The sequence below is a fragment of the Pristis pectinata genome, chromosome 8 (genome assembly GCF_009764475.1).
Source record: "Pristis pectinata isolate sPriPec2 chromosome 8, sPriPec2.1.pri, whole genome shotgun sequence".
Lineage (NCBI taxonomy): Eukaryota > Metazoa > Chordata > Chondrichthyes > Rhinopristiformes > Pristidae > Pristis > Pristis pectinata.
This window is the reverse complement of record NC_067412.1, coordinates 86,208,271-86,233,129: the sequence shown is the minus strand read 5'-3', so window position 1 is coordinate 86,233,129 and position 24,859 is coordinate 86,208,271. Positions and strand designations below refer to the sequence as shown.

At 39.4% G+C, this 24,859-nt stretch overlaps 1 protein-coding gene across 1 annotated transcript; it reads right to left on the bottom strand.

The window, feature by feature from the left end:
* Positions 1 to 693: 693 nt before the first annotated feature.
* LOC127573669 (magnesium transporter protein 1-like) lies at positions 694 to 21,072 on the bottom strand. The gene is made up of 10 exons (XM_052022079.1): positions 20,871 to 21,072; positions 15,093 to 15,262; positions 14,869 to 14,986; positions 11,096 to 11,236; positions 9,193 to 9,333; positions 8,443 to 8,532; positions 7,262 to 7,325; positions 6,025 to 6,099; positions 4,317 to 4,407; positions 694 to 2,219 (listed from the first exon to the last, which is right to left on the bottom strand). The coding sequence occupies exons 1-10, from the start codon at positions 20,952 to 20,954 to the stop codon at positions 2,204 to 2,206; spliced, it is 990 nt and encodes a 329-aa protein (XP_051878039.1). The 5' UTR covers positions 20,955 to 21,072; the 3' UTR covers positions 694 to 2,203.
* Positions 21,073 to 24,859: the final 3,787 nt, after the last annotated feature.

Below are 24,859 nucleotides of genomic sequence, written 5' to 3'. Positions count from 1 at the left end.
GACATCGTGGTTATTACTGAACTAGACTCATGTGAGGCTGAGGTAGCTTAGCAATTAGTTCAAGGGAATCTCTGCATGGGCAGTAAAATATTGGCCTTGCCTGTTACACCCATGTCTTGTGAAAGAGAAAGTAATTCACTAAAAAGCCATCTGGTGGTCTTTTCTATAGTGTTGCCCGTAAGTCTAATATTTACTTTGCTGCATCTTAATCAAACAGCAGAAAATTATAATTAAAAATGCAGAATCAAATAAGTGTAAAGGAAATGGCTTGGAAACTATCAACGAGAAGCCAAACTGTAACTAAAGAATCGCAGGAGAAGCCATATGTCAAGGCCATCTCCTAAAATACTATTTTGAATCTCGTATGGCCATCTAGATTATTGTTCAATATATTCTTAAGTAATAGAAGAAAAATCAGATGCATCAATAATTTCAGGATTTGACTATTTAACTCTGGTGCCACCTGACCACTGCCATTCTTCATCTTGCTCACCCGCATTTACATGTATTTTACAGCAAAACATCAGGAAAATATCAGAAACAGGAGTCCTTGCTGAATTGCTTTTCCCAAGCCTGGGAAGTCCAAGGCAAATGATACACGCAGTACCACCCCAACTGAAATCAACAAACAAGGAAAAGCCCATGGTCATTTTAAAACAAGTATGATGAAATAATTCTTTTGTTCTGTTGGCAGCATTTCCAAAGTTTTACAGTTTTTATTGGGAACTGAAGGTTACGTATTATTTTTGACACTACATGTGTAGCAACAAAACTTGGCTCACAAATATGAAAACAAATTTGCTACAATCCAGTGTAGCAACTTGAGAGGACCAGCAGCTTTTACTTAGAGTCAAAAAGCACACTACTGCTATATTTTAAACATAAAGATTAATTAGAAATAACTTTTGCCCAGTTTTACTCCTCTTCCCTTTTCTTCTGAATGCACCACCTCCTTGATGGAGTCCTGAAGTATTGGGAAACAATTCAACATGAGCAGCTTCACGCCTCAGCTAGATTCCATCAAAATGTATACTTCTAGCAGTGTTGACTGTATTATGTTGTGAAGTGGCAAACTTCAGCTATATTTGAAACGGTATTGCATGATTTGCACTGGGTATAACAATTAATTTCATTCCTGTGATGCTTCACATAGCAAACACAAATGCATTCAGAAATGAAGAACAAAAATTAAATCTAACTAAAATGTTTAGAAGTAGCTAGTTATATGAATTACATCTAATATAAAAGTTGAGGATTAAGTTTATATTTCACTCTGCTTTTTCATGATCTTTTAGCAACTAACATCTTTGTTTAGGAATCCAGACATCAAGATGCACCACACATGCACACTTTTATTCTGAAAAATACAAATAAAAAAACTGCAGATGCTGGTAATCCAAAATAAAAACAAAGTGCTGGAATTACTCAGCAGGCCAGGCAGCATCCATGGAGAGAGAAAGAGTCAACATTTCAGGTTGACAATTTGTTGAGTATTTCCAGCATTTTGTGTTTTCATTTCTTGTTTTTATCCAAGTTGTAGTAACATTTTGCATCATAAATTTTTCACAGAATCAACATTCAATGTCTTAACATTTTACCTAGATGATCACAAAGTGGACTGTGAAAAAATTAAATTTTAGAGATTGAAGCACTGACCTGGTCATTAAAATACTATGGGCATCAAGTTATCACTTTATTGTAAATGTTAATAATAGCCAAGTTCACAGTGTATGCTAAAGAAGTTGACATAATATACACCATGAAATGTGATATTAAGTCAACTTAAAATATTTCAGAACAAAAATCACACTTCACAAGTTCAACCATATGCAAATCAGCCCTTTAAGACCTGAATCTTGGAACAATTCCATTTAAGGCACTTCATTCAACAGAAATTACTTTTTTTTTTAAAAAAAAGCTGCAGATTAATTTTTGATAATTTTCTATTTTGCCCCAATAACACCCAAAATCTTATTAGTAAATACCTACTTTTTTTTTAAAGTTTTTTTTTGTTGGCCAACAAAAACCTAAGGCACCACAGGCTCTCTTTGGTTCAAGTCTTCCTCTGAGAGACCTCAAATGGAATTATATTAGGAGGTATTCTGGAATATAACAAACTGCTCAATTTGATGTTTAATTTCAACTTCTCATACTACGGTGCGGTGTTGTGCTGTTCTTTCAGCTTCTGCCCGTTTCTCCAGGATTAACTTATAAGAAAGCTAAAAAGGCAAAAATAATAAAGTGGAAAAGTTTAAAGCAAATTCCATGAACATTATGCAAATAGGTAGCTTAGCAGCACAATAAAACAAATTTAAGACAAAAAATATTCAAAGATATTTTAAACATATGCCACAGTGCAATTATAAAAGCAGATGAAACTTCAGGGAGTACTTTTTATTTGCTCAGTATTTCTTCAGTTTGCAGGTGTGATAAGACTCGAAAATTTTATGGACTTCGCAGCTGGCAACAGAGTTTCCTAAAATCCCTCATTTCTCATCTTAAACCCTGGCTCTTATCATTTCCTGTAGAGCAGCAACAATCTGGCCCAGTAGTAACGAAGTCCCAGCCAAAGAATTGGTGGTAAATTGATGTTTTGTTTTAAAGAATGGATCACAATTCTCACAGGAAAAAAAAAATTACAAAAATAAAGAAAACTTCAAAAACTTTGCTAGGATATCTTTATCCTTTTAATTACAAACTCATGATGTGCCTATTTTTCCTCCAACCTCAAACATTTACAAGCCTCCTTCATGAATCAATATGCTTTTTGTTAAAAACTATAAAATTATCTGGATATGTGATATATATGGCAATCATGTTTAACAATCACTGAAAAGCAGATTTTGACATTTCATTCAATTGCTATCACGTAGGAATACATCCCCTTATCTAAAGCCCAGAGCTCGGGTCCAGGTTGTCCTCATGTACTTCTGTGCTGATGTTTAATCAGCCAAAACCAGTACAGAGGCAGTGGTAAATTTTCCCCTTTTTTATCCAGATAATAACCACTCAGACCAGAATGCGATGAATTTCCATTTGCCCAAGCCCTCCAATCACGTTATAGACTAAATTGTCTGTCCGATCAGCATCCGTGCTATGAAGCACTACCTAGCTCAAGTTTCAGATTAAAAATAGGTAAAAGGACCAATGGTCAATTCCATTCTTATCAGATATCAGGAGCATAATAGCACAATTTTTATTAGCCCCAGGTCAGTTACCAAACATAATGATTGGTGGTGAGGGGGGGAGAAAGTGGGAGAGGGCGGAGGAGTCATAAGAGTCAGAGTTATACAGCATAGAAACAGGTCCTTCAGCCCAATTCTATCCATGCTGAGCAAGGTGCCTTCCTGAAACTAGTCACACTTCCTGTGTTTGGCCCATATCCATCTAAACCATTCCTATCCATGAAACTGTCCAAATGTCTTTAAATATTGTAATTATTCCCAACTCTACCACTTCATTGGGCAGCTTGTTCCACATACCCACCCTCTATGGAAAAAGTTGCTCCTCAAGTCCCCTTTAAATCAATGCCTTCTGTTTTGAAACTCCCCATCCCAGTAAAAAGACTATAACCATTCATCACATCTATGCCCCTTATGATTTTATAAAGCTAATAAGATCACCCCTCAGCCTCCTTTGATCCGGGGAAAAAAAGCCCCAGCCTATCCAGTCTCTCCTTACAACTCAAGCTCTCCAGTCCCAGTGACATCTTTGTGAATCTTTTCTGCACCCTTTCCAGTTTAATGATATCCTTCCTATAGCTAGGCGACCAGAACAGCACACAATATTCCAAGTGTGGTCTCACCAACGTCTTGTGCAGTTATGACATGATGTCTGAACTCCCGTACTCAATGCCTCAGCCAATGAAGGCAAGCATGCAAAATGCCTTCTTTACCAGCCTGGCTACCAGTGTCACCACTTTCAGGGAACTATATACTTGTATCCCTACTTCTCTGTTCTACAACACTCTCCAGCACCCTGTCATTTACTGAGTCAATCCTGTCCTGGTTTAACTTCCCAAAATGCAACATTTCATACTTGTCTGAGTTAAATTCCATCTGCCATTCCTTGGCCCACTTTCCCATTTGATCCAGATACTTGTAATCTTAGACACCTTTCTTCACTGTCCACTAGGCCACCAATTTTGGTGTCTTTTGGTTGAAGGAAATCTGCTATGGAAATGACATCACAATTGGAACTCCCCTTTAAAATGAATATGGCACATTATGAATACATGTCAAACAAACACAGGTTTTTAATTTTATATTAAGCAGTCAGTAACTTCAGAACATTAACTGTATGCATCAACATCTTACCTGTATGGATATCCATGATATTTAGCTCTGAAAATGGACAACATCAAACTGAAGAAAAACACAACCAGTCCTAGTCCCGCCACACATAAAACTGCAGGGCAAAGAGTGAAACAAATTTGAATGTCAGGTTAGATACATGTTCCTATTCAGTTCCTTTCACAAGACCAGCAATTGAACTGTTTCAGCAGAAATATCACGCATTTTCCCCATAATCAACTGCACTGCCACAATGCATACACAAATCACTGCAGCTTCATTAGTAATATAGCTTATTGGAATCACACACACAATGAAGATGGGGTTTCAGATGTTGAGCAGCACAACAGGGTGAAGTTAAAGTTGTCCTGTAACAAAAATAATTGGACTGAAACTTCATCAACACGATGAGCCACCTGAGCCTTTTGGAGCTTGCCATTTCTTTCAATGTGCCCCTGACACAGTCTTCTAATAGCAAGGACTGCTGCAACCAGCTGAGCAAAGCCAAGTGCAGATTCCTTAGAGCATAAACAACTAGTTCCACCCTCAAGGCTGACTGACTATCAAGGTTATCATTTAAATTAACTATTTGTGCTGAGATTCATGATCAAAGCTGATACTAAAAAAATAAAAATTTAAATGGATTAAAAATAAAAAGGAAAATCGCTTCTGTTCTGCGAACAAAAATTCCTTTCCATTGATTTACATAGGCAATTTCCCTGCCTAAATGCTGCTAAGATCGCACTTTGTTCTGATGGAGTCACGTTAAGCCCACTGGTACAGTGTGTGTGCTGACAGTTAACTGGAATGCAAGGCTAGACTTCAGTCTGTGCTCAGGAGTCCTGAGTTTTGCTCAGTCAAATGGGTAAAAGCCAACAGATCTAGATAGTTCTGCTCTTTCAGTGGAAAATCAGGGCCAATAATTATTATGCAAGTTTGGGGCTAACATATTTAAGATGACTGGCACTCTGCAATACCGCCAGCTCTTAAGAGAAACTGCCAGTGGTGACCAAACCAAATAGTTGTATTCCCTTTTCCAACAGCATGCCAATGATGAGAGTTTTAACATCTCTTCCCAGCCAAAATGTCTGCCTTCTATTCATAAAACATATTAACATTTAGTGCCAAAGGAAATTTAATCAAATTTTAAATCCATTACAATATACATATTGCAGCCACTACAGGTTCAAACAAATGCTCATCTTTACCACTATTATCTGTGAACGAAAGGCTAACTGTGAAGAAATGTTGCTGCTTAGAATGAGTCTACCCATGAGAGTGGATTTTCTGCATTTATACTAAGATTGACAAGATAATAGATGACATTTTGATGCAAACAAAAAAATCACAAGAACTTTCAGTATTGCAATTCTCTGCAGGTGCACACTATCATTAAATCTACTGTGCCTGTGTATTCATCAACTTAAGATATGGCGTACTCTGTATTTGCAGTAAACATGCTCATTTGGATGTAAAACTCACTACCGCTCAAACGTCAATTGAAGTCAAAGTCCTCAAGAATGGTTAAAATAGCACTGTACATTTGGATGATTGCAAATCTGTCATAATTGGTAAGCTAGATTTTAATGAGAATATATATTTTGATAGTTTGCTCACACTCAAAGATTTACAGTAAAAGTAAAATAAATTAATTCTCATCAATAGACAGATGAATCAAACAATTATCCTCAATAAAGCAACAACTGATCACACAGCAGGATTCTGTACTTACTTCTTCGTTTGCCTATATCCATATCAGATGTGGCTGCTTCATGAAGTAATACCATACCTAATGTTATAGCGGCATCTGCATTGTTGGTTAAGTAATAACATCCTTAACATTCCTTGGATGCATTTACTGATAAAGACAAGTTCTGTGCTACAGAAATACAACTGTCATTCAAAACCTCAAGTGCTAAATTACCAGTTACTAAAGACAAGGTGAGATGATTGCAAAACACACCTGCATGTAGTGAGATCTACATGGCATTAGATTTATCAAAATGAGAAAGTCATAATTGTGACAAAATGAAGCTGATGCATTGATATTACTAATTTCCTCAAGAGATACAAGGAAAACAAACTTTTTTTTAAAATGGATCTTCACAGAACCTGTCATAGCATCAGAGGGGGATGAAACAGTTGAAGGGATAAAACACTATCTATGTGCCTAGAATTAACAATAGAGGAGCTGTTCTGCTGATGTATTCTATAGACCACTGAATAGGAGGAGAGAGATTAGGGAGCAAAGTTAAAGGCAGCAGTAATTATTTAAAAACTAATTGTTATGACAGTAGTAGAGTAGGGGCAGAAATATATATGTGGACTTTCAAAAGATATACCTTTAAAAATAAATTTCATGGGATTAAAGGAACAGTACTCAAGTGGAGCTGCAGTTTGCCAAGAGCCAGAGAAAAAGCAGGAAGGGGGCGGGGGTTGGTGGTTGTGAAGAACTGTTTTTGAGACTTGAAGGAAGTACAGTGGACTTGATGTTAGTACCATTGTTCTTTTCAATAGATTTCAATGACCAGGACTTAGATTCCAAAGGCACAATTTCAAACTTTGCAGATGCCAGAACCTGAAAATGTAATAAAACAATGAGGAAAATTTTAAGAGACATCAGGAAAACAGATCAGAGACGTGAATAAAAAGCAATGGGAACAGGAATATAGGCAGAGTCCTCCAGCAGAACCATCCCAATATCAATCAATCAGCAAATCAAGCACACAATCTCAGGTTGATAGTATAACCAGAGATCCCCCCCAGAGTGTCAGGCTTGCTAGCAATGCGCATTTTTATAGCGATGATGACATCTAGATTTAAAATACATCTTGCCGCAAACATAGGTAATAATTTCAACTGAAGTGCAAATGACGGTTAGATTTTAAGAATCATTTCCTATTCCCAGAAGAACGCAGATTGCTCTTCAATATTTATAAAGATGTTCCAGAATCAAGGGCAAAGGATACTCAGCAAAATAACAATGTGCGTTTCAGCTACAAATTGTGCTTGACTGCTTCCATGAATGTAACTCTGAAAATGATAAAGGCAATAAGGATCAAAAGGTTCAATAAGATTTCAGTTTCAAACATTTTGCAACTTTACAATGTTCACTACAAGCTGTAGAGTACATCTGGTCCAAAATTTCTCTTCAGCCTGAAAGCATTCCTGCTCCCCGCCCCCCCACCCCCATCCAATCTGTTTAGAGGAACATATAACACAAGTCTGGGTGTGGTTAATATATCAGAACAAACTGACATCAGATCACATTGTTTCTTCCTTCATCACACTTCTACAAAATAGTTCCAATGTTTAAGAAACATAAAATCTTAAAAAAATGACTAAAATGCTAGAACCACTTTAAAAAAAAATCAACCAAGAAACTCAAAAGTTTATTGAAAAAAAATTAAACCTCAATTAAAAAATGTAACTTTTGTTCATGCTTTTCTTTCCTGCAACTCCCAACCTTCATTCAAATGAATGGGCTCTCAGATCTTCCACCAAGTTTAAACTGGGGCAGGATCAGAAAGTAGCCCCCTCAGCATAAACATTGAAGAGTCTCAGCAAGCACCCCTTCCACAATGAAATTACTTCCAGAGCTCAGTCGGTAGGTATGGAGCTTCTATATTCATGTGACAGTGCCAAAACCTACCAGAATTTCCACTGAGAAATACCAGAAATAATGCAATAATAGCCAGCATTTGAACTCCCCCGGAGAACTTCAGTCCCGCTGTTATTTCTTGCCAAAAAAGTGCGATAATCTCTAGAGCACCACCTAGTGGTGAGTTACATCAATGTCAAATGTTAAACTTTACTGAAGACAGAATTTTTTTCTATTTTTTAAATTTCCGTTTTTCCAAGAAGATAAAGATGAATTTTTTATGTGGCATGATTTCCCCCATTTTGAAACATAATGATGGTAGAGCATCTTATTATGTAGATTCTATCACCAATGATACTTTGTAGATAACAGTATCAAAAATTAAATGGCTTGACTAAAAATAAAATTTTAAAAATATGCCATTCCAATCATGGAAAGGAAGAATTAAAAAACACACATATTGAAAATTAACACTTATATTGAAAGCTGTAACAATCCAACACAACCAACAGGCATACAATGAAAATTAAGGTAGATTGAATTACTTACCACTTGACCATTATGAGGGTTCTTATGTGCATATGGGGGACCTCGGATGTGATTCCACATCTGACCAGAGGTCATTGCAAGTACAAAACACTGCAAGTACAAACATAACAGAAAATGGATATGCCAAGTTTTGATACAATACATTAATTAAAACTTGCCACAGCAACATTCAGATCAAAAAATGTTTGCCCACAAAGTTACTACAAGCTGAAGCTGACAATGCGCAGCAAGGGGAAATAATGCATTTGTGACCCAAGTTGAACACAGTATCTCCTTAACCAGTGTAATTTAAGAAACAGACAGAGCAAATTCAAACAATAATTCGAGCACAGAGGAATGAGAGAAAATAATTTTGGACAGCAAGTTTGTAGAAACAAAAAAAAAATTTTAAACTGAATATTTTTATATTCTATCATCCAAATTTTCCAGAGGATGAAATGCCACATTTTAATTTTTATAGCCCTAGGGACTGATTGGCACTCGTTCACAGGAAACTCATATTTTTAGATACTGAATATTTGTTGTGGATGAAGAAACTACTGATCCTCTCAATTTGAACTAGATTAAAACAAGATCTCATGGATTTAATGCCAGTGTCCAATGTACTGCATCTCTCATTTTTATTCTTAAAGCACTAATGTTTTTAATGAATTATTTTTAGTCATGTAATTTCAACAGAATTGAAGCTGTATTATCTAGCTGTTCACAGCCAACCATAGGGAAAACATAAAAGTAAATTGTTTCACCTACCAAAGCAACGAAAGCCCAGCCATTTTTATTATAGAGAAAGTCAAGGTTATTCCGCCTTAGATACACGAGTCCACCAATTATGGCAAGTAAAAATCCCAGCATCAAAGGACCAGCATAGTTAGGTGGCCTTATCACACGAATCTGTTTCAAATAAAAAACTCATTTTCATTTTGCTATGACATTACAACTATTGAGGTAATAGTTTTATCTATTACAAACTAAAGTACTCCATTTAATTATACATGATATCAATGTGTCAAATTACACCCAAAAGGAAACCTGAAATAAAAAGCAAAAACTAAATTACATAGCAAGTCAAGCAGCATGTGTGGAGTAGAAATTAAACTTAAAGTTTATTTCATTTCTAACTTTTTAGAATTCTGTTGAAAGATCATCAACCTGGATTGTTAACTTAGTCTCTCCTGAGATACACCATGAACAACTTGTTGTATTATACTAATAACATTAAACATCTCATTTCTCTCTCAGATGAGATACCAAATTAAGTCTGCCTGCACAAGTGAACATAATAGATTCCCTACTATAGCATAGAGCTATCTAAATGTGTGGATTAATATACTTCAAAACAGAGTCACTGGTTATTTCATAGATATTTGCGAAACCTTACCATGTGCAACTTAGCAGTGATTACATTTTAAAAACAATTCAAAAATTAAATGCACAAGAATGTGTTAAGCACTATATAAATGCAAACTCTTTACTGACACTGAATAGCAAGAATCCTCAAAGACTGTAATTTGTATTTCATTTGCACGTCTGTGAGCTTGTTCAGTGTGCTATTGATCCATTCAAAGAAGTCTCCAATGCATACATGGTTTGTGCTGACCTACCCAATATCTGCTAAAAACACACTTACGAATACTAATCTCCTTGGCATAGGTTTATCGCTAAACGTTTCCTAAAGAGCATCACAAGTCTCATGGGCACCACAAAAACTGATTTATATCCACATGCAGGCCTGCATTTTTGCCTATTACTGCCCATTCCTACTTAGTATGATAAAGATAGTGATGCACTGCCTGGAACTGCTGCAGTGTGAAGGGGAAATGCTCCCACGATGCTGTAACACAGAAGTTCTGGAATTTTAATCTGGTGATAATAAAAAAAACAGAAACACACATCTGAGTCAAGAGGTTGTGTGACCCCAGTAGTAACGGTGTTCCTGTATACCTACTGCCTCCTCATCCTTCTATATGGTGGATGTCATAAATTTGGGAGGTGCAATCAAAGACATTGTATTGCTGCAAAACATCCTGCTGACACTTACCAAGAATGACTACCCAAGCACAGTAGAGGTGTGGCATTTTATGTTAATGCAAGTCATTACTCTCAGGGAATTGGAGAAATATAGTCATAGATGCATAAAATGGTTCAAATTTTCTTCTTTGTTTCCTCACCAATTTCCTTACCCAAAACATCAATTGTTCTCCAGTACCTCAGTCAAATGTCTGTCATTCAAGCATGAATTTGATTGAAGTACTGCAGGACAATTGAGGTTTCAGTAAGGAGGACATCTGTGTATTCATTTGACATGCACAAACACTCCTCCACCTTAACTCAAACCTGGATTGTTTTTGGTCTGAAAGACTCGTCCACTCACTGAATTGGGGAAGGCCTCTTTAGCTTTTTAATGCAGACCAGAAACAGCTTCTAGAGATAAGTTAGTGCTTTAATGGGGAATAAAAAAAGCACAGAATAAATAAACTCTGGGAAATGCATAGCAGGTATTCAGCTAAAAGAGGAAGTACAGGAAATTATATTGTTCTGCTGCTGATTTTGAAGGTGCAATTTTCCCAATATTTCAGGGTTTTGTTTTGGAATGAGAGATAATTGGGAGAAAAGATTGACATACTCACACATACAGAGACACACATACACTTACATTTATCTCTGTCCGATCAGCAATCCAGCGTGCAATCTGCTCAGCTGCAAATCCTCGAACTTGAAGCTCGTAAGTGTCTGCTCGCTTTGGTTTCCCTTTAGCTGGGAAGTGCATGAATGTTGGAGCAGAATTCATATTGAGCTGGACATGAAAGATAAAAGTTAAAAATAGTTAAGTTTCTTCATTTTAAGACTATATTCCACCTTCTCTAACTGCAATAACATTTCCCGACCTGAAGTTCCTCTGTTCCTGCAGCCCTTCAGCACTTTGCTTAAGTAGCCATTCTCAGCTACAGCAGCAAACTCTTCACAGAGAATTCACAATACAGAAACAGCCCATTCAGCCCAAGAGTCTGTTTTTTTTTAATTTTATTTACAGCGTGGTAACAGACCCTTCCGGCCCAACGAGTCCGCACTGCCCATTTTAAACCCATATTAACCAACCCGTACATCTTTGGAATGTGGGAGGAAACCGGAGCACCCGGAGGAAACCCAAGCAGACACAGGAGAACGTACAAACTCCTCACAAACAGCGACGGGAATCGAACCCCGATCGCTGGCGCTGTAATAGCATCGCGCTAACCACTACGCTACCGTGCAGGTACAGGACTCTGCCCCCACCAATTTGCTCATGATAGTGATCTCTGTCATGCACTTTAGTGAGACTTAGTGGGTTAAAAAGGAATGTCAGCTAAATGAAGGCAGAGCTATCTACCAAACTATTCCACTGGCCTGTCTCAAAAAAAACTGATGGCGACTAAAAAAAAATCTACAGAAGTTACACTATCACAAAGACAGTGGACTCCAAACTCCCTCCCTATATGCACTGTACTGACAGAGAAGGAAAAAAGTTATGCTCAATTAACAAGATCAATAAAGCACAATCTATTTCTCAATGCTGAACTGTTTATATGCAAAAAAACTTAGAAAATGTTATGTTACATCAGATAAAGTGTTCTACATCATAAAAAATTACAAGGCTCAAAATACAAAAAAGTTATAGATGCTGGAAATCTGAAATAGAACAAGATGTTGAAAATGCTCAATAGATAGTGAAAGAAAGTGAACATTTCAAGTTCATGGCCATTCATCAGAACAGATCAGATAAAACTTTTAAATTGCAGGGAGAGAGGTAGAGAAAACATTGGAACCGTCTGCTACGGGCTCTTGACTAAGAGAAAATGAATACCACAAATGGTGTTAATGCTGGCTGAGAGTGCTGAAGGTTTGGGAACTGTTGACGATTTATCTGGATGAAATGTAAATACATAGAACATAACAGCACAATACAGGCCTTTCAGCCCACAATGTTGTGCCAACATTTTATCCTGATCCAAGATCTATCTAATCCTTCCCTCCCATTTCGCTATCATTCACATGGCTATCTAAGAGTCTCTTAATTGTCCCTAATGTATCTGCCCCCACAACCTCTGCCGGCAGTGGATTCCACGCACCCACCACTTATCTCCCTTATACCTTCCTCCAATCACCTTAAAATTTTGCCCCCTCGTGTTAGCCATTTTTGCCCTGGGGAAAAAATCTGACCGTCCACTCAATCTATGCCTCTTATCATCTTGTACACCTCATTGTCACCTCTCATCCTCCTTCTCTCCAAAGGGAAAAGCCCTAACTCACTCAACCTATCCTCATAAGACATGCTCTCCAATCCAGGTAACATCCTAGTAAATCTCCTCTGCACCCTCTCTAAAGCTTCCACATCTTTCCTATAATGAGGCGACCAGAACTGAACACAATACTTCAAGTGTGGTTTAACCAGAGTTCTGTAGAGCTGCAACATTACGTCGCAGCTCTTGAACTCAATACCCCGACTTTCCTCACGTCAACATGCCCTAGCGTATCAGCCTGTTGTACGCCATCCTCACAAACGTCAAGGTCTTTCTCACTGGTGAATACTGGTAAATACATAGCAATGATTGAAAACAGGAAGAGAGAAAAGGATAAAAATTAATCCTGGAACTGCAAAGAAAAATATGCTGGACAAGCAAACTACTGAAGATACTGCAAATCCAAAATAGTGTATGTAATAGACCAGGCAGCATCTGCGGGGAGAGAAGAAGTTGCTGTATTAAGTGGATGACCTTTCATCAGAACTGGCCTCTACTGACACAACTGGAAAGGCTGGTTACAGTCCCAAGGACTGTATTATGCCAAGTCAAAAATTGAGATAATATTCCTCCAAATTACTTTTTAGTTCCTTGGAATAAGGTAAGGCCAAAGACAGAGGTTGAAGTGAGAGTGGAACGGAGAAGTGACAAGCAACATACACCAGGTCATCTTTGCAGATTGAATGAAGATGTTCTGGAAAGCAGTGACCCAATTTGCATTTGGCTTCCTAACATAGAGAAAGTCACATTGTGTGCACCAAATGTAGTATACTGGCATTGGAAGTACAAGTGGCCGATTTTTTTTGCTTTGAGGTTTTCCTCCCAGACTGTGGACCCTTTCTCCCATCCTCAGAAACCCAGCTGCACCTGGAGACCTTACTCTGGCCAGTTACTCACTCTAGATCTTTTCATCACAAACTGCCAAAGTGACAATTGCCCACCTTAATTTATTCCACGCCATGTACTCCGATCCAACTCCCCCTGAACTTGCAAAACTCCACACACCAAGGACCAACCCCAATGTTGTCATCAAACCTGATGACAAGAGCAGTGCCGTTGTTTGGTGACATGATCGCTACCTTGCTAAGAAGTCCATTAGTCTCCCATAGTGACTCCCACAGACACAGAGCTCATTTCTTTGAGTGATCTCTCCCCCCTACCACAGCCTCATTCTCAGTCTCCCAGTCACACACAGCCTACTTCTACCCCCTCCTCACGATCCACATGCAGGATTGTCCAGCTAGACACATCATTTCAGTCCATTCTTGTCCCAAATAAAAAAAACCCTTGCTTCTTCCTGCCTTGACTCTATTCTTTCCCCTTGTTCAGTCTCCCCCTGCTCCCACATACCTCTCTAACACCCATCACACCCATGACTATTTTATCAGTTTCCAGTTGCCTTGTCACAATTGGCTCATTTTCACTTTGGACATTTAATCTAATCTCTCCATCCCACAGCAGGATAACCAAGGGTTCTTTGATTCCCCCTCCACTACTATTCCCCTTTGCCTGGCTGAACTTATTCTCACATTGAATTCTTTTGAGGTGTTAACCATAGATGCTGCCTGACATGTTGAATGTTTCTAGTATTTTCTATTTTTAATCTCACGTTAGACAGCCTCACTCATTTACTCCAAATCAGAATTACAAAGACTACTACATCAGTGGTGCTTCCCTGCTTATACAAAACTCAAAGTTTCATCAGTTTCTGTCATCTTCTATATTGCTCTCATTTTCACATGGTCCAGCCGTTCACTTTCTCAATTTCCTTGCATTCCTTCCACCACTCCCCCTTCTCATATTTGATTTCCAAGTTTCCTACAGTTTTGAAAGGTCATGGACGAACCTGAAATGTTGACTTTATATCTCGAACCACAGATATTACCTGACCTGTGAATTTCTGGCATTTTCCATTTGAATGCAAAGCTCTTCAGTCAAAGAGAAATGGATTTTTAAAAATAAAACAAAAAATGTTAAAGGTGATGATCAGGTCAATATATCTCAACATGAATTTTAAATTGATGTCAGAATAAAGCTGCCCTCCACAAGCTACTACATTGACTCCAAGGGAAATACCAACAATTATTTCAAATACCATAACAATTGTTCAAAATATTGAAAATAATTTAATAATAAAACTGGAACTGACCTGGTGAAATACATCAGATCCTTCATCAAAATCCACCAAAGCAAAGAAAAGTTTATTTACAAATGAACTTGAGTAACGCCAGGAGTTGGCCAGGATTTGATATTCTTCATCCACTTGCCTTTCAAGAATTAAAATAAGACATAAATTTCCTCAGTTAAGTTCAACATAATAGATATCTCATTGTAGTACATTTACAATATGATTTAAAAAAGGTAGTCACGTACTTGCAAACAGTGCACTGGCGCTGTGGCTGCAAAGCAGTGAACATCACCACAATAGAGTAATTCCTCGGTGGAGCCTTCACAAATCGACGGAACTTATCTCCATTCATCCGGATTACAGCTCGTCTGTTTGCCCATTCCATCAACTGCCCAACTTTTTCAGATAGAAGTGTCTAACAAGCCAAAAATGACAATGTACAATCGTGTCAATAATCTTTATTTAATTAATAACATGCAAATCTTCAAACAACTGAATAGGCATAAGAAATGGCCATTTTAATCTTATGGACTGGTATCTCTTCCCATAAAGACTAAATACCATAACTGGGTAATTATCTTCTACATGATACAAGTATCACAGACACATCATCAGTGGCTCTAAACTTTATGGGTGACACAGAATATGGTTTGGAACAAACTCCAGAGACAAACTTAAAATTTGATCATTGACACTGAAGTGAAAAATTTTAAACATTTATAAACTGATACTATTGTGTTCTCTAATTTGGTTAGTTAATAATTCTAACATTTTCAAAGGCTGAATCAGAAAACCAAATAATGAGCAAATTATTTATTTTAATGAATAACTTTAAGAAAGGCATGTCAAATTTGTTCCTTCATTTTGGCTTTAAGTTTTTAAACCTAGTTTTATGAAATATCCAAAATCATCATCACAAGCTTGAACTATCTGGTTACCATCAATTACAAGTATCACATTCTGCTGGAAGGTTTCTGGTTTGCAAACACTTAATCCTTCTGAATGGCAATTCAAAGTAAAGATTCTTTCGTTACTTAACCGATGTACCTTTAAATCTTCAAAATTATATTCTCCATAGTTGTCAGAACATAGCACAACTATATAAGTCTGGGTAAACCAAAGTAAACTCACTTAAAATATATCAAGCATACAGGTAGGCGATGCCATAATTGGTCTTTTACCTGTGCTGCATAGGGAGGAAGAAATCAGAGCTTCAAATACATTAAAAACATTTCCAGCATTTGAGATCTGCAGCAAGCACTGGTGGCAAGATGTTATTCATTATCAGACAGATATTGTAAATGATGCAAAATGGTGCAATTCTGAGCTGTCATCAACTTGAATCAATGTATACACCAACTGCATTATGCACTTTAATATTCCAAGGAACCTTCTGGACAAACTTTGCCTTATTGCATTATCAGCTCCACAAGAAAATGTCTCACTCTGGATTTGCTGAGCCATTGAATGTACAATGCAAATGCAAGTTACTGTTGTACCTAGAGCCTGTGATTTAAAGTTCTTGTAGCTAATTAAATACAGATAGTTATTAACTCCAATATTTCATCTATGAAATGTGAGTGGCCTTATGAGACAACTTTTTCTAATTAGGGGACAATTTTTTCATGGCTTCCTCAGCTAAAGGCAATCAAGCAAGGCTGTGACTTTGCACCAAAACCCTTCTCAATCTCTCTCTACAATACTACACTTCACCTCCAACATGTTTTACATGAAAATGGTGCAACTCCACAGGACAAGCAGGAACCTGTTCAACCTTTGTTATCTTCACCCCAGAACCAAGATCACCCAACATAAGCTACATGGTAAGGAATATGGGAGGATATAACAGCAGTGCTTAGAGACAACATTCTTGGGGGATTATCCAGGGAGGCCATATGGGTAAAACTCAAAAATGAACAGGAGTGTCACTCTAGTAGGGCTGTATTATAGACACCCCCTCCCCCCAGTAGTTAGCGGGAACTTGAGGAGCAGGAGTGTAGAGAAATTGCCTGTAGTTGTAATAGGATTGTATTAGTGTGAGATTTTAATTTCCCCAGTATTGACTGAGCCACCCAGAGTGTTAAGGGCATGGATGGGGTGGAATTTGGGAAATGTGTCTAGGAAAGTTTCATGAGTCAATACAGGGCCCTCCTCAGGAAGGTGCAGTACTGGACCTCCTCATAGGGAACGAGGCAGGGCAGGTAACTGAAGTGGCAGTCAAGGAACACTTTGGCTCTAGTGACCATAATTCTATTAGTTTTAAAGATAGTGATAGAAGGGGATAGGACAGGTCCACAGGTTAGGGTAGTAAACTGGAGCTGGGCTAATTTGGGGGGAATTAGGCAGGATCTAGCTAAGGTCGACTGGGTAAGCCTGTTTGAAGGGAAAGGAACGAATGGCAAGTGGGAGGCTTTTAAGAGTGTGATATCAAGAGTTCAAGGTCAGCACATTCCTGTTAAGGTGAAGAGTAAACCTGGCAAGTTTAGGAGGCCTTGGCTGATATTGAGGCTCGGGTCAAGAAAAAGGAAGCACACATTGGGTTTAGGAAGTCGGAGACGAATGAATCCCTTGATGACTATAAAAAGATTAAGAATACTCTTTTGAGAGAAATCAGGAGGGCAAAGAGAATATGAGATGGCAAGTATGGTTAAGTAAAACCCCAAGAGGTTCTATAAGCCAAATTAAGAGTAAAAGGGTGGCCAGGGAGAGAGTAGGTTGTCTTAGATAATCAGCAGGGCTGCCAATATCAAGCCACAGGAGATGAGTGGGATTTTTAATGTTATATTTCTCCTCTGTGTTACTGAGGAGAAAATCATGGTTGCTCAAGAGATAAGGGAAAGACGTGGAGATTTTTGGAGAATATTCACATTACCAGGGAGGAGGTGTTTGCAGCCTTACAGTGCATTAATCTGGATAAATCCCCAGGGCCTGGCCGAGTGCACCTTTGGACTTTGTGGGAGGCTAAAGAAGAAATTGCAGAGGCCCTTGCAGAGATATTTGCTTCATCATTAGCCACTGGTGAAGTTCCCAAAGGCTGGAAGGTGGCTAATGTTGTTCCATTGTGTAAGGGTAGTAAGAACAAACTAGGGAACTACAGATCAGTCAGCCTGACATCAGTGGTTTGGAAGTTACTGGAGGGAAGTCTGAGGAACAGGATCTACCAGCATTTGGATACACAGTCTGACTAGGAGGAGTCAGCACGGCTTTGTGCATGGGAAGTTATGTTTGACGAATCCTTTGGAGTTTTTTTTTGAAGAGGTAACTAGAAGGGTAGATGAGGGTAGGGCAGTGGACGTTGACTATTTGGACTTTAGCAAGGCCATCGACAAGGTCTAGCATGACAGACTGGTCTAGAAGGTTAGGTCCCATGGAATCCAGGGAGAGCTAGTTAAGTGGATTTAAAATTGGCTCAGAGGTAAAAAGCAAAGGGTGGTGGTTGAAAGTTGTTTTTTGGAATGGAGTCTGGTGACTAGTGGTGTGCCACAGGACGTTAATGTTGGGGCCATTGTTATTCGTTATTTATAAGTGATTTGGATGTGAATGCACAAGGTTTGATCAGCAAGTTTGCAGATGACACTAAATTAGGAGGTGTTGTTGATAGTGAAGAAGGTTATCATAGATTACAGGGGGATCTTGATCAGTTAGGGAAGTGGGCCAAGGAGTGACAAATGGGTTTCAATACAGATAAGTGTGAGGTGATGCATTTTGGAAAGTCAAATGAGTGTAGGACTTGTACTATGAATGGTTGGGCACTGGGGAGTGTAATGGAACAGAGGGACCTAGAAGTACAAGTGCAGAGTTCATTGAAAGCAGAATCACGAGTGGTGAAAAGAGCTTTTAGCACGCTGGCCTTCATCAGTCAGGGCATTGAAGATAGGAATTGGGACATCATGTTGCAGTTGTACAAGTCGTCGGTGAGGCCGCACTAGGAGTACGTGTAGTTTTGGTCACCCTGTTACAGGAAAGATGTGGTTAAACTGGAAAGAGTGCAGAGGAGATTTATGAGGATGTTGCCAGGACTAGAGGGCCTGAGTTACAGGGAGAGGTTAGCCAGGTTAGGTCTTTGTTCCTTGGAACATAAGAGAATGAGGGGTGACCTTATGGAAATGTTTAAAGTTACAAGGTGCAGAGATAAGTTGGATGGTAACAGTCTTTTCCCCAAAGTAGGGGAGTCCAAAACTGGGGGCGGGGGGCATAGGTTTAGGGTGAGAGGAGAAAGATTTAAAAGGGACCCGAGGGACAACTTTTTCACGCAGAGGGTGGTGAATATATGGAATGAGCTGCCAAAGGAATTGGTTGAGGCAGGTAAAATAGGATAATTTAAGAAGCATTTGGATAGGTACATAGAGGGGTGGGGCTTAGAGGGATATGGGCCAAACACAGGAAATTGGGACTAACTGTGTAGGCACTGTGGTCAGCATAGACTGGTTGGGCTGAAGGGCTTGAATCCATGCTGTATTGCTCTATGACCCTATAAAGTTACAAGCAAATGAATAATGATTGCATATGTACACATTCAGAGATGCAGTTCTCCAAGTCACCAATGACTCCTTTGCTAGGATGTAGGAACCTTACTAAGCAGCTTCCCAATGATAAAGATCTCTAGTAAAACCAGTGAAAATGTGAATCACTGTTCATGTCTTGGAGCCCCAAAGACATTGATGACAAAATTCATCATAGTCTCCTGCATGCAGCTCACCTTCGACCATCAGAGGAAAAGAATGTTTGAAGACCAAGGCCTCAAACCCAGCAACCAGCTCATGGTTCACTGAACAGTGATCCCCACAGTTCCGTGCACTTTGGAGACATAGGTGATCTACAGTAAGCACCTCAAGACATTGAACTATCACCAATCTATGTTTGAAAATAATTCCTAATCCATGTGGCAAGATAGGTAAACAAATGTTAGTTTCTCCTTCTAGCCCAGCATCCCAGTACAAGGCTCTGAACAAGCATAAGTGGTTCTGATAAACACACCACATCATCTGCATGCTTGACACATGCAGCACTTTGCTCAGAGCTCTGACATAGCAAGAGATTTCCAGGAGGAGGAGAAAGATAAGACCCCAAGAACATTCTCAAAAATAGATCATCCGGGAAGTCTCTCTGGCAGCCACATGCAGAGGCCATGCACAATAACGGAAAAGGCACACATCCCAAACTAGGGATGTACATTTCCCATTAAACACCACCTGCACCCCACCCATGCCAGAGTCTGAATATCCCACAAAGGACTCTTCATCCAGCTCAGGACAACAAAACTGGAGCAGAAGCAAGACATTGTTGGCCCTGAGGGACTGCTTAAGAAGATAATCCCTACATAACTACTTTAAGTTCAATGGTAGAAGGCTAATCGCCCCTACTCCCTGTTAGTTTCACTAATACTGTAGCAGGAAACAAAACTTTCCTTGAAATACAAATATTTAGAGAGAGTCTGAACTAGTTCTGTCATTACTCTGTCACTTCACTCAGCACATTAGTTTGAACATAATTTCACAGTTTTATCAAGTTCCATTAACCTATATTTTTCTTTCTCTTTTTTTCTACATCTTATAGCCGGTTTATTTCTAACTTTTATGACTCAATACTGTTTCTCTCTGCATAGAACACCCCTCAAGTATTCCCAGGATTTTGTTTGTATTTCATTTTGAATATTTGTTCAGCGCAGAATCTGCAAACAGCAAACACAGATCTCGATAGGGAATTTTTAATCAGTGATCTTTAAAAAAATGTGAGAAGTCTGCTGGAGGGAAAAGCAAGATGGATTCTCTCATTCCTGCTCCTGCCCCGCTTACTCGACAGTTTTTATTTATAAATATCCAGAATAGGGAGAAGTGCTGGAGCAGTGTCTGACAGGAGAGGTGAGGTGAAGCTTCCACCACCAGACACCCTGGTGTCCCTCAGGCAGCTCACTCGGCCCCTCCTGCCTGCTGCCATCTCACCGGTGCCGCCTCTTCCGGTTGCCCCACTCGTTCCCTGTCCACTTGTTTTAAGTAACGAATGAACCCCCACGCTTTCCAAACCTCTTTCTTCTTTTGTCCATCGGACGGAACCCCGCAGCACAGAAACAACACGACGAGCACCACCAGGAGCCGACCACCTCCCATCCTCGCCTCCCGCCCTGCTCGACCCGGCCACGCTATGGGCGACAAATCAGCGCCGTGATGTCAGACGCACGCAATCACGATGGGGCTGTTTCCCTGGCATGTTGTGACTGGCTCCGTCGGTTAGAGGAGGGGGGGGGGGGGGGCAATGCGATTGGTCACCTCGTCTGAACGTCTGTGATTGGCTCCTTCCTGTGGCTCTCAAGAGTTGAGGGATGCTATAGCAACAACAGAGCAAGTTGGTATTAACCCTAAATGCAGCTACTGGTCGAAGAGGTAGGTTGTAAGGCACTTCAAGAAGAGGTATCGAGGTTTGCAGAGAAATTCCAAAGTTTAGCATTACGGTAACTTGAGTGCACAGATGCCAGTGATGAGATGCTGGAAATTGGAGGAGTTCAAGAAGTGACCAGAAGTTCCTGCCAGAGGAGAGAGTTGCTCCCTGCCTATTGTATTGAAATCTGTTACTTTTTTTTAAACAAACAGAAATAGAAAGTGCTGGAAACATTCAGCAGCTCAGGCAGCATCTGTGGGGTCAACATTTCAGGTCATTGACCCTTCCTCAGAACTGGAAAAAAGTGCAAACTCAAGGGTACTTTGAATTACAGAGAGGACAAAGGGAATCTCTTCGATCAAGTGGAATCCAAGATTGTGCAGGTGGTACAATGCTTTTGGTGCTGTTTAGCTAATAGATGAAATAAGGGCAGTTACATGACTTTTTAACTTCTACTAAATCTCCCCTTAACCTTCTCTGCTCCAAGAAGAACAACCTAAATCTCTCCAGTTTCTCCTTCTGTACTCTCTGAGACCTGGGTATCCTACAGTGTGAGGCTGGAGATAGATATGTCTTTATAAGCTCTAAAGGTTTCCCATAACCTACATGGTTTTACTCTTTACCTATTTACTTATAAAACAAAAGGTGCAATGCAATTTTTAACAGCCTTATGAAGTTCATTTTGTGTGTCCATCCTAGTTCCACCGTATTTCCATTTATGGAACCATAGAAATTTATGGTAAAAGGTAATTCAGTCCACGTTTGCCTCCAGAAATGAAAGAAGATAAAAAATGGCTGGGATTGGAGATTAATGCAATATCAAAGGTTTCTGAGACTGAAGAAAGCTTCCAAAATAAAGAAGATTGAAGTCATGATGGGATCTGAAAATGAGGATATGAATTTTAAAATCATTGCATTACCAGTCCCAATGTCAATGTAGGCCTCAAACGTGGGTGAAAAGTAAACAACACCTGATGGATATGGGTTGCAGAGTTTTGCATGGGTGCAAATTAATGGAGGAGAAGATGACAGGCTGGCCAGGAGAGCATGGAATTGGCAAACCTAGTGGTAACAAAGTGTAAATATGGATTTTGGCTAGTATTTTAACTCGACTAAAAACTTAACATATCAGCTCCACTTTTAAAGAGGAAAGTGCCAGAAAGAAAAGTCCCACATGTGAAGCATTTGAATGCTGTTATCACCTATGTGGCCACTGTCAATGCAACGTATGCCCTTGAATGCAACTGAAGTTCATCCTTCACAGTGATGCTGAGTCAGCTGATTGTCTTCTTTATGTATTTGAGCTTTCTGTTGCAAAACTACTCAATATCCTCAATGTCATGGTTTTGGCAGTTACACCTGATTTGTTCCCTCCATCTAGCCCTCAGTACAGAAAACATTTGCAATGTTTGTAGCACCCCTGCGAAAGGCAATATTTCTTTCTGAATTGATTACTTATTTTGTAAACCATATTGCAATAAGGGGGAAAAGCAAGGGAATCTCTGTGAATGAATGCAGTAAAATACATTTATTTAACAGTAAATCAGTACCCCCATGTTGGAGAACACTTGAAGGTGCACTGAAAGTAGTAAGGACCCAGAAGCTTCTCTGAAAGGGGAACTTCAAGCCACTCTTGCTGATTGACTTGGAAGCAATATTACTGATAAAACTGGCTAAATTCTGAGTGACTTGGTTTGCAGCAGGTAGTCAATGAACCAACACAAAGAATAAACCTATTTGGCTCCATCCTCACCAATTTATCTGTTGTAGATGTGTCTGTCCATTGGTAGAAGTAATAAGTTTATGGAGATCGTTTTTTGTGGCACTACAATTGTGTTAAATGGGATAGATTCAGAACATTTTGCACTGAAAACTGAACCTCCATGAAGTGCAGTGGATGATCAGCAGCAGCAGCAATGTACACCACAATAGTTGGTAATGTTATGGCCTGGCACATCCCTTGCTCTATAAGATGAAGGTGGTGAATTTAGTCAAGAAATAAAATGGAAGCATAGGTAATGTTTAGGAAGCTAAAATCAAGTGGAGCACTTAAGGATCATAAAGAAGCTAGAAAAGAACTCAAGAAGGGAACTAGGAGAGCCAGGAGGGACCATGTAAAGTCCTTGGCAAGTAGGATTAAAGAGAATCCCAAGACATTTTACATACATCAAGAGCAGGAGGATAACTAGGGAGAGGGTAGGACCACCCAAGGATAAAGGAGGGAACATGTGCTTGAGGGCAGGGAATGTGGCTGAGATCCAAATGAGTACTTTGTGTCAGTATTTACCAAGGAGAAGGATGTGGAGGATAGTGAGATTAGTGTGGAGCATGCTAATGTGCTAGGGCATCTTGAGGTAAAAAAGAGGTAGTGTTCGGCCTCTGAAAGAACATTAAGGTGAATAAGTCCCCAGGGCCTGATGGGATATACCCCAGGTTATTGAGAGAGGTAAGAGATCAGATTGCTGGGGCCTTAACCAAGATCTTCATGTTTTCTCTAGCCACAAGCGAGGTCCTAGAGAACTTGTGAGTAGCTAATATTGTTCTGTTATTCAAGAAAGAAAATAGAGATAATCCTGGAAACTATAGACCAGTGAATTGCAAGTCACTGGTAGGGAAGCTATTGGAGAGGATTCTTAGGGATAGGATTTATGAGCATTTGGAAAATCATGGCCTAATTAGGGACAGTCAGCATGGCTTTGTGTGGGGAATGTTCAGAGAATGGAGGGATATGGGCATTGTGTAGGCAGAAGGGATTAGTTTAGTTAGGCATTTAATTACTAGGTTAATTAGTTAATCAGCACTAACAGTTCGGATCAACACCAGGCATACTTAGAAATCTACTATTAACTGCAACATAGGACTACACAAAAAAAAGCAGGTGATACAGGTAAGTAAACTCACAATCAATGCATCAGATCAAAGCACAGTAGTCTTGGCACACGTAGTTATGAGTGGTGGTATACAGTGAAACAGTTAATGCAACAAAGAGGTTCCAAGAACATCCACATCTTCAATGCTGCCGGGGACCAGCATATGAGTACTAAAGATAAGGCTGAAGCTTTCGCAAACATGCTCATCCAGATTCGATGAGTGATGATCCATCTCAGCATCCTTGAGAGATTGCCAGCATAGTGTTCCCATACGTCTGCTGCCCTTCTCGGCGATAAAGGTCGTGGTTTGGGAGGTGCTATCAGAGTAACCTAGGCTGGTAACAGTAGTGCATTTTGTAGCTGGTACACTCTGCAGCTACTGTGTACCTGTGGTGGCGGGAATGAATGCTTAGGAAGGTTGATGGGATGCCAATCAAGTAGTCGATGCTCAAACTTTGTCTTTCCACTGATGTTGCCTGGCTTGCTGAGTATTTCCAACTTTCCTGGTTTAATTACATTAAAGAAAACTGCAGAAAATTTCCTATTTTAAGAGCAATCTGAACATGGATTGCTCTTAAAATATGCTCTTAAACATGGAAGATAGTTTCTATATATTCTGTAGGAATTGAATGTAAAAGAGCATAAGGAAAAATCAGGAAAAAAATGTTGGGGAGAAAACATAAAAAGACAGGTCAATAGAAAGCCAAACCCCACAAAGAGCTTAAATTCAGTGAAAGCAACATAGGTCAAATGGCCACCCCTCCAGG

Bases quoted from the DNA above. Each gene is read 5' to 3' on its own strand.
- LOC127573669 (XM_052022079.1), bottom strand. From the start codon at position 20,954: ATGGGAGGTGGTCGGCTCCTGGTGGTGCTCGTCGTGTTGTTTCTGTGC. The intron at 14,987-15,092 runs GTACGTGACTAC...AATTCTTGAAAG, and splicing joins CGCCAGTGCACTGTTTGCAA to GCAAGTGGATGAAGAATATC. The intron at 9,334-11,095 runs GTAAGTGTATGT...TATTTGAAACAG, and splicing joins CTGATCGGACAGAGATAAAT to ATTCGTGTGATAAGGCCACC.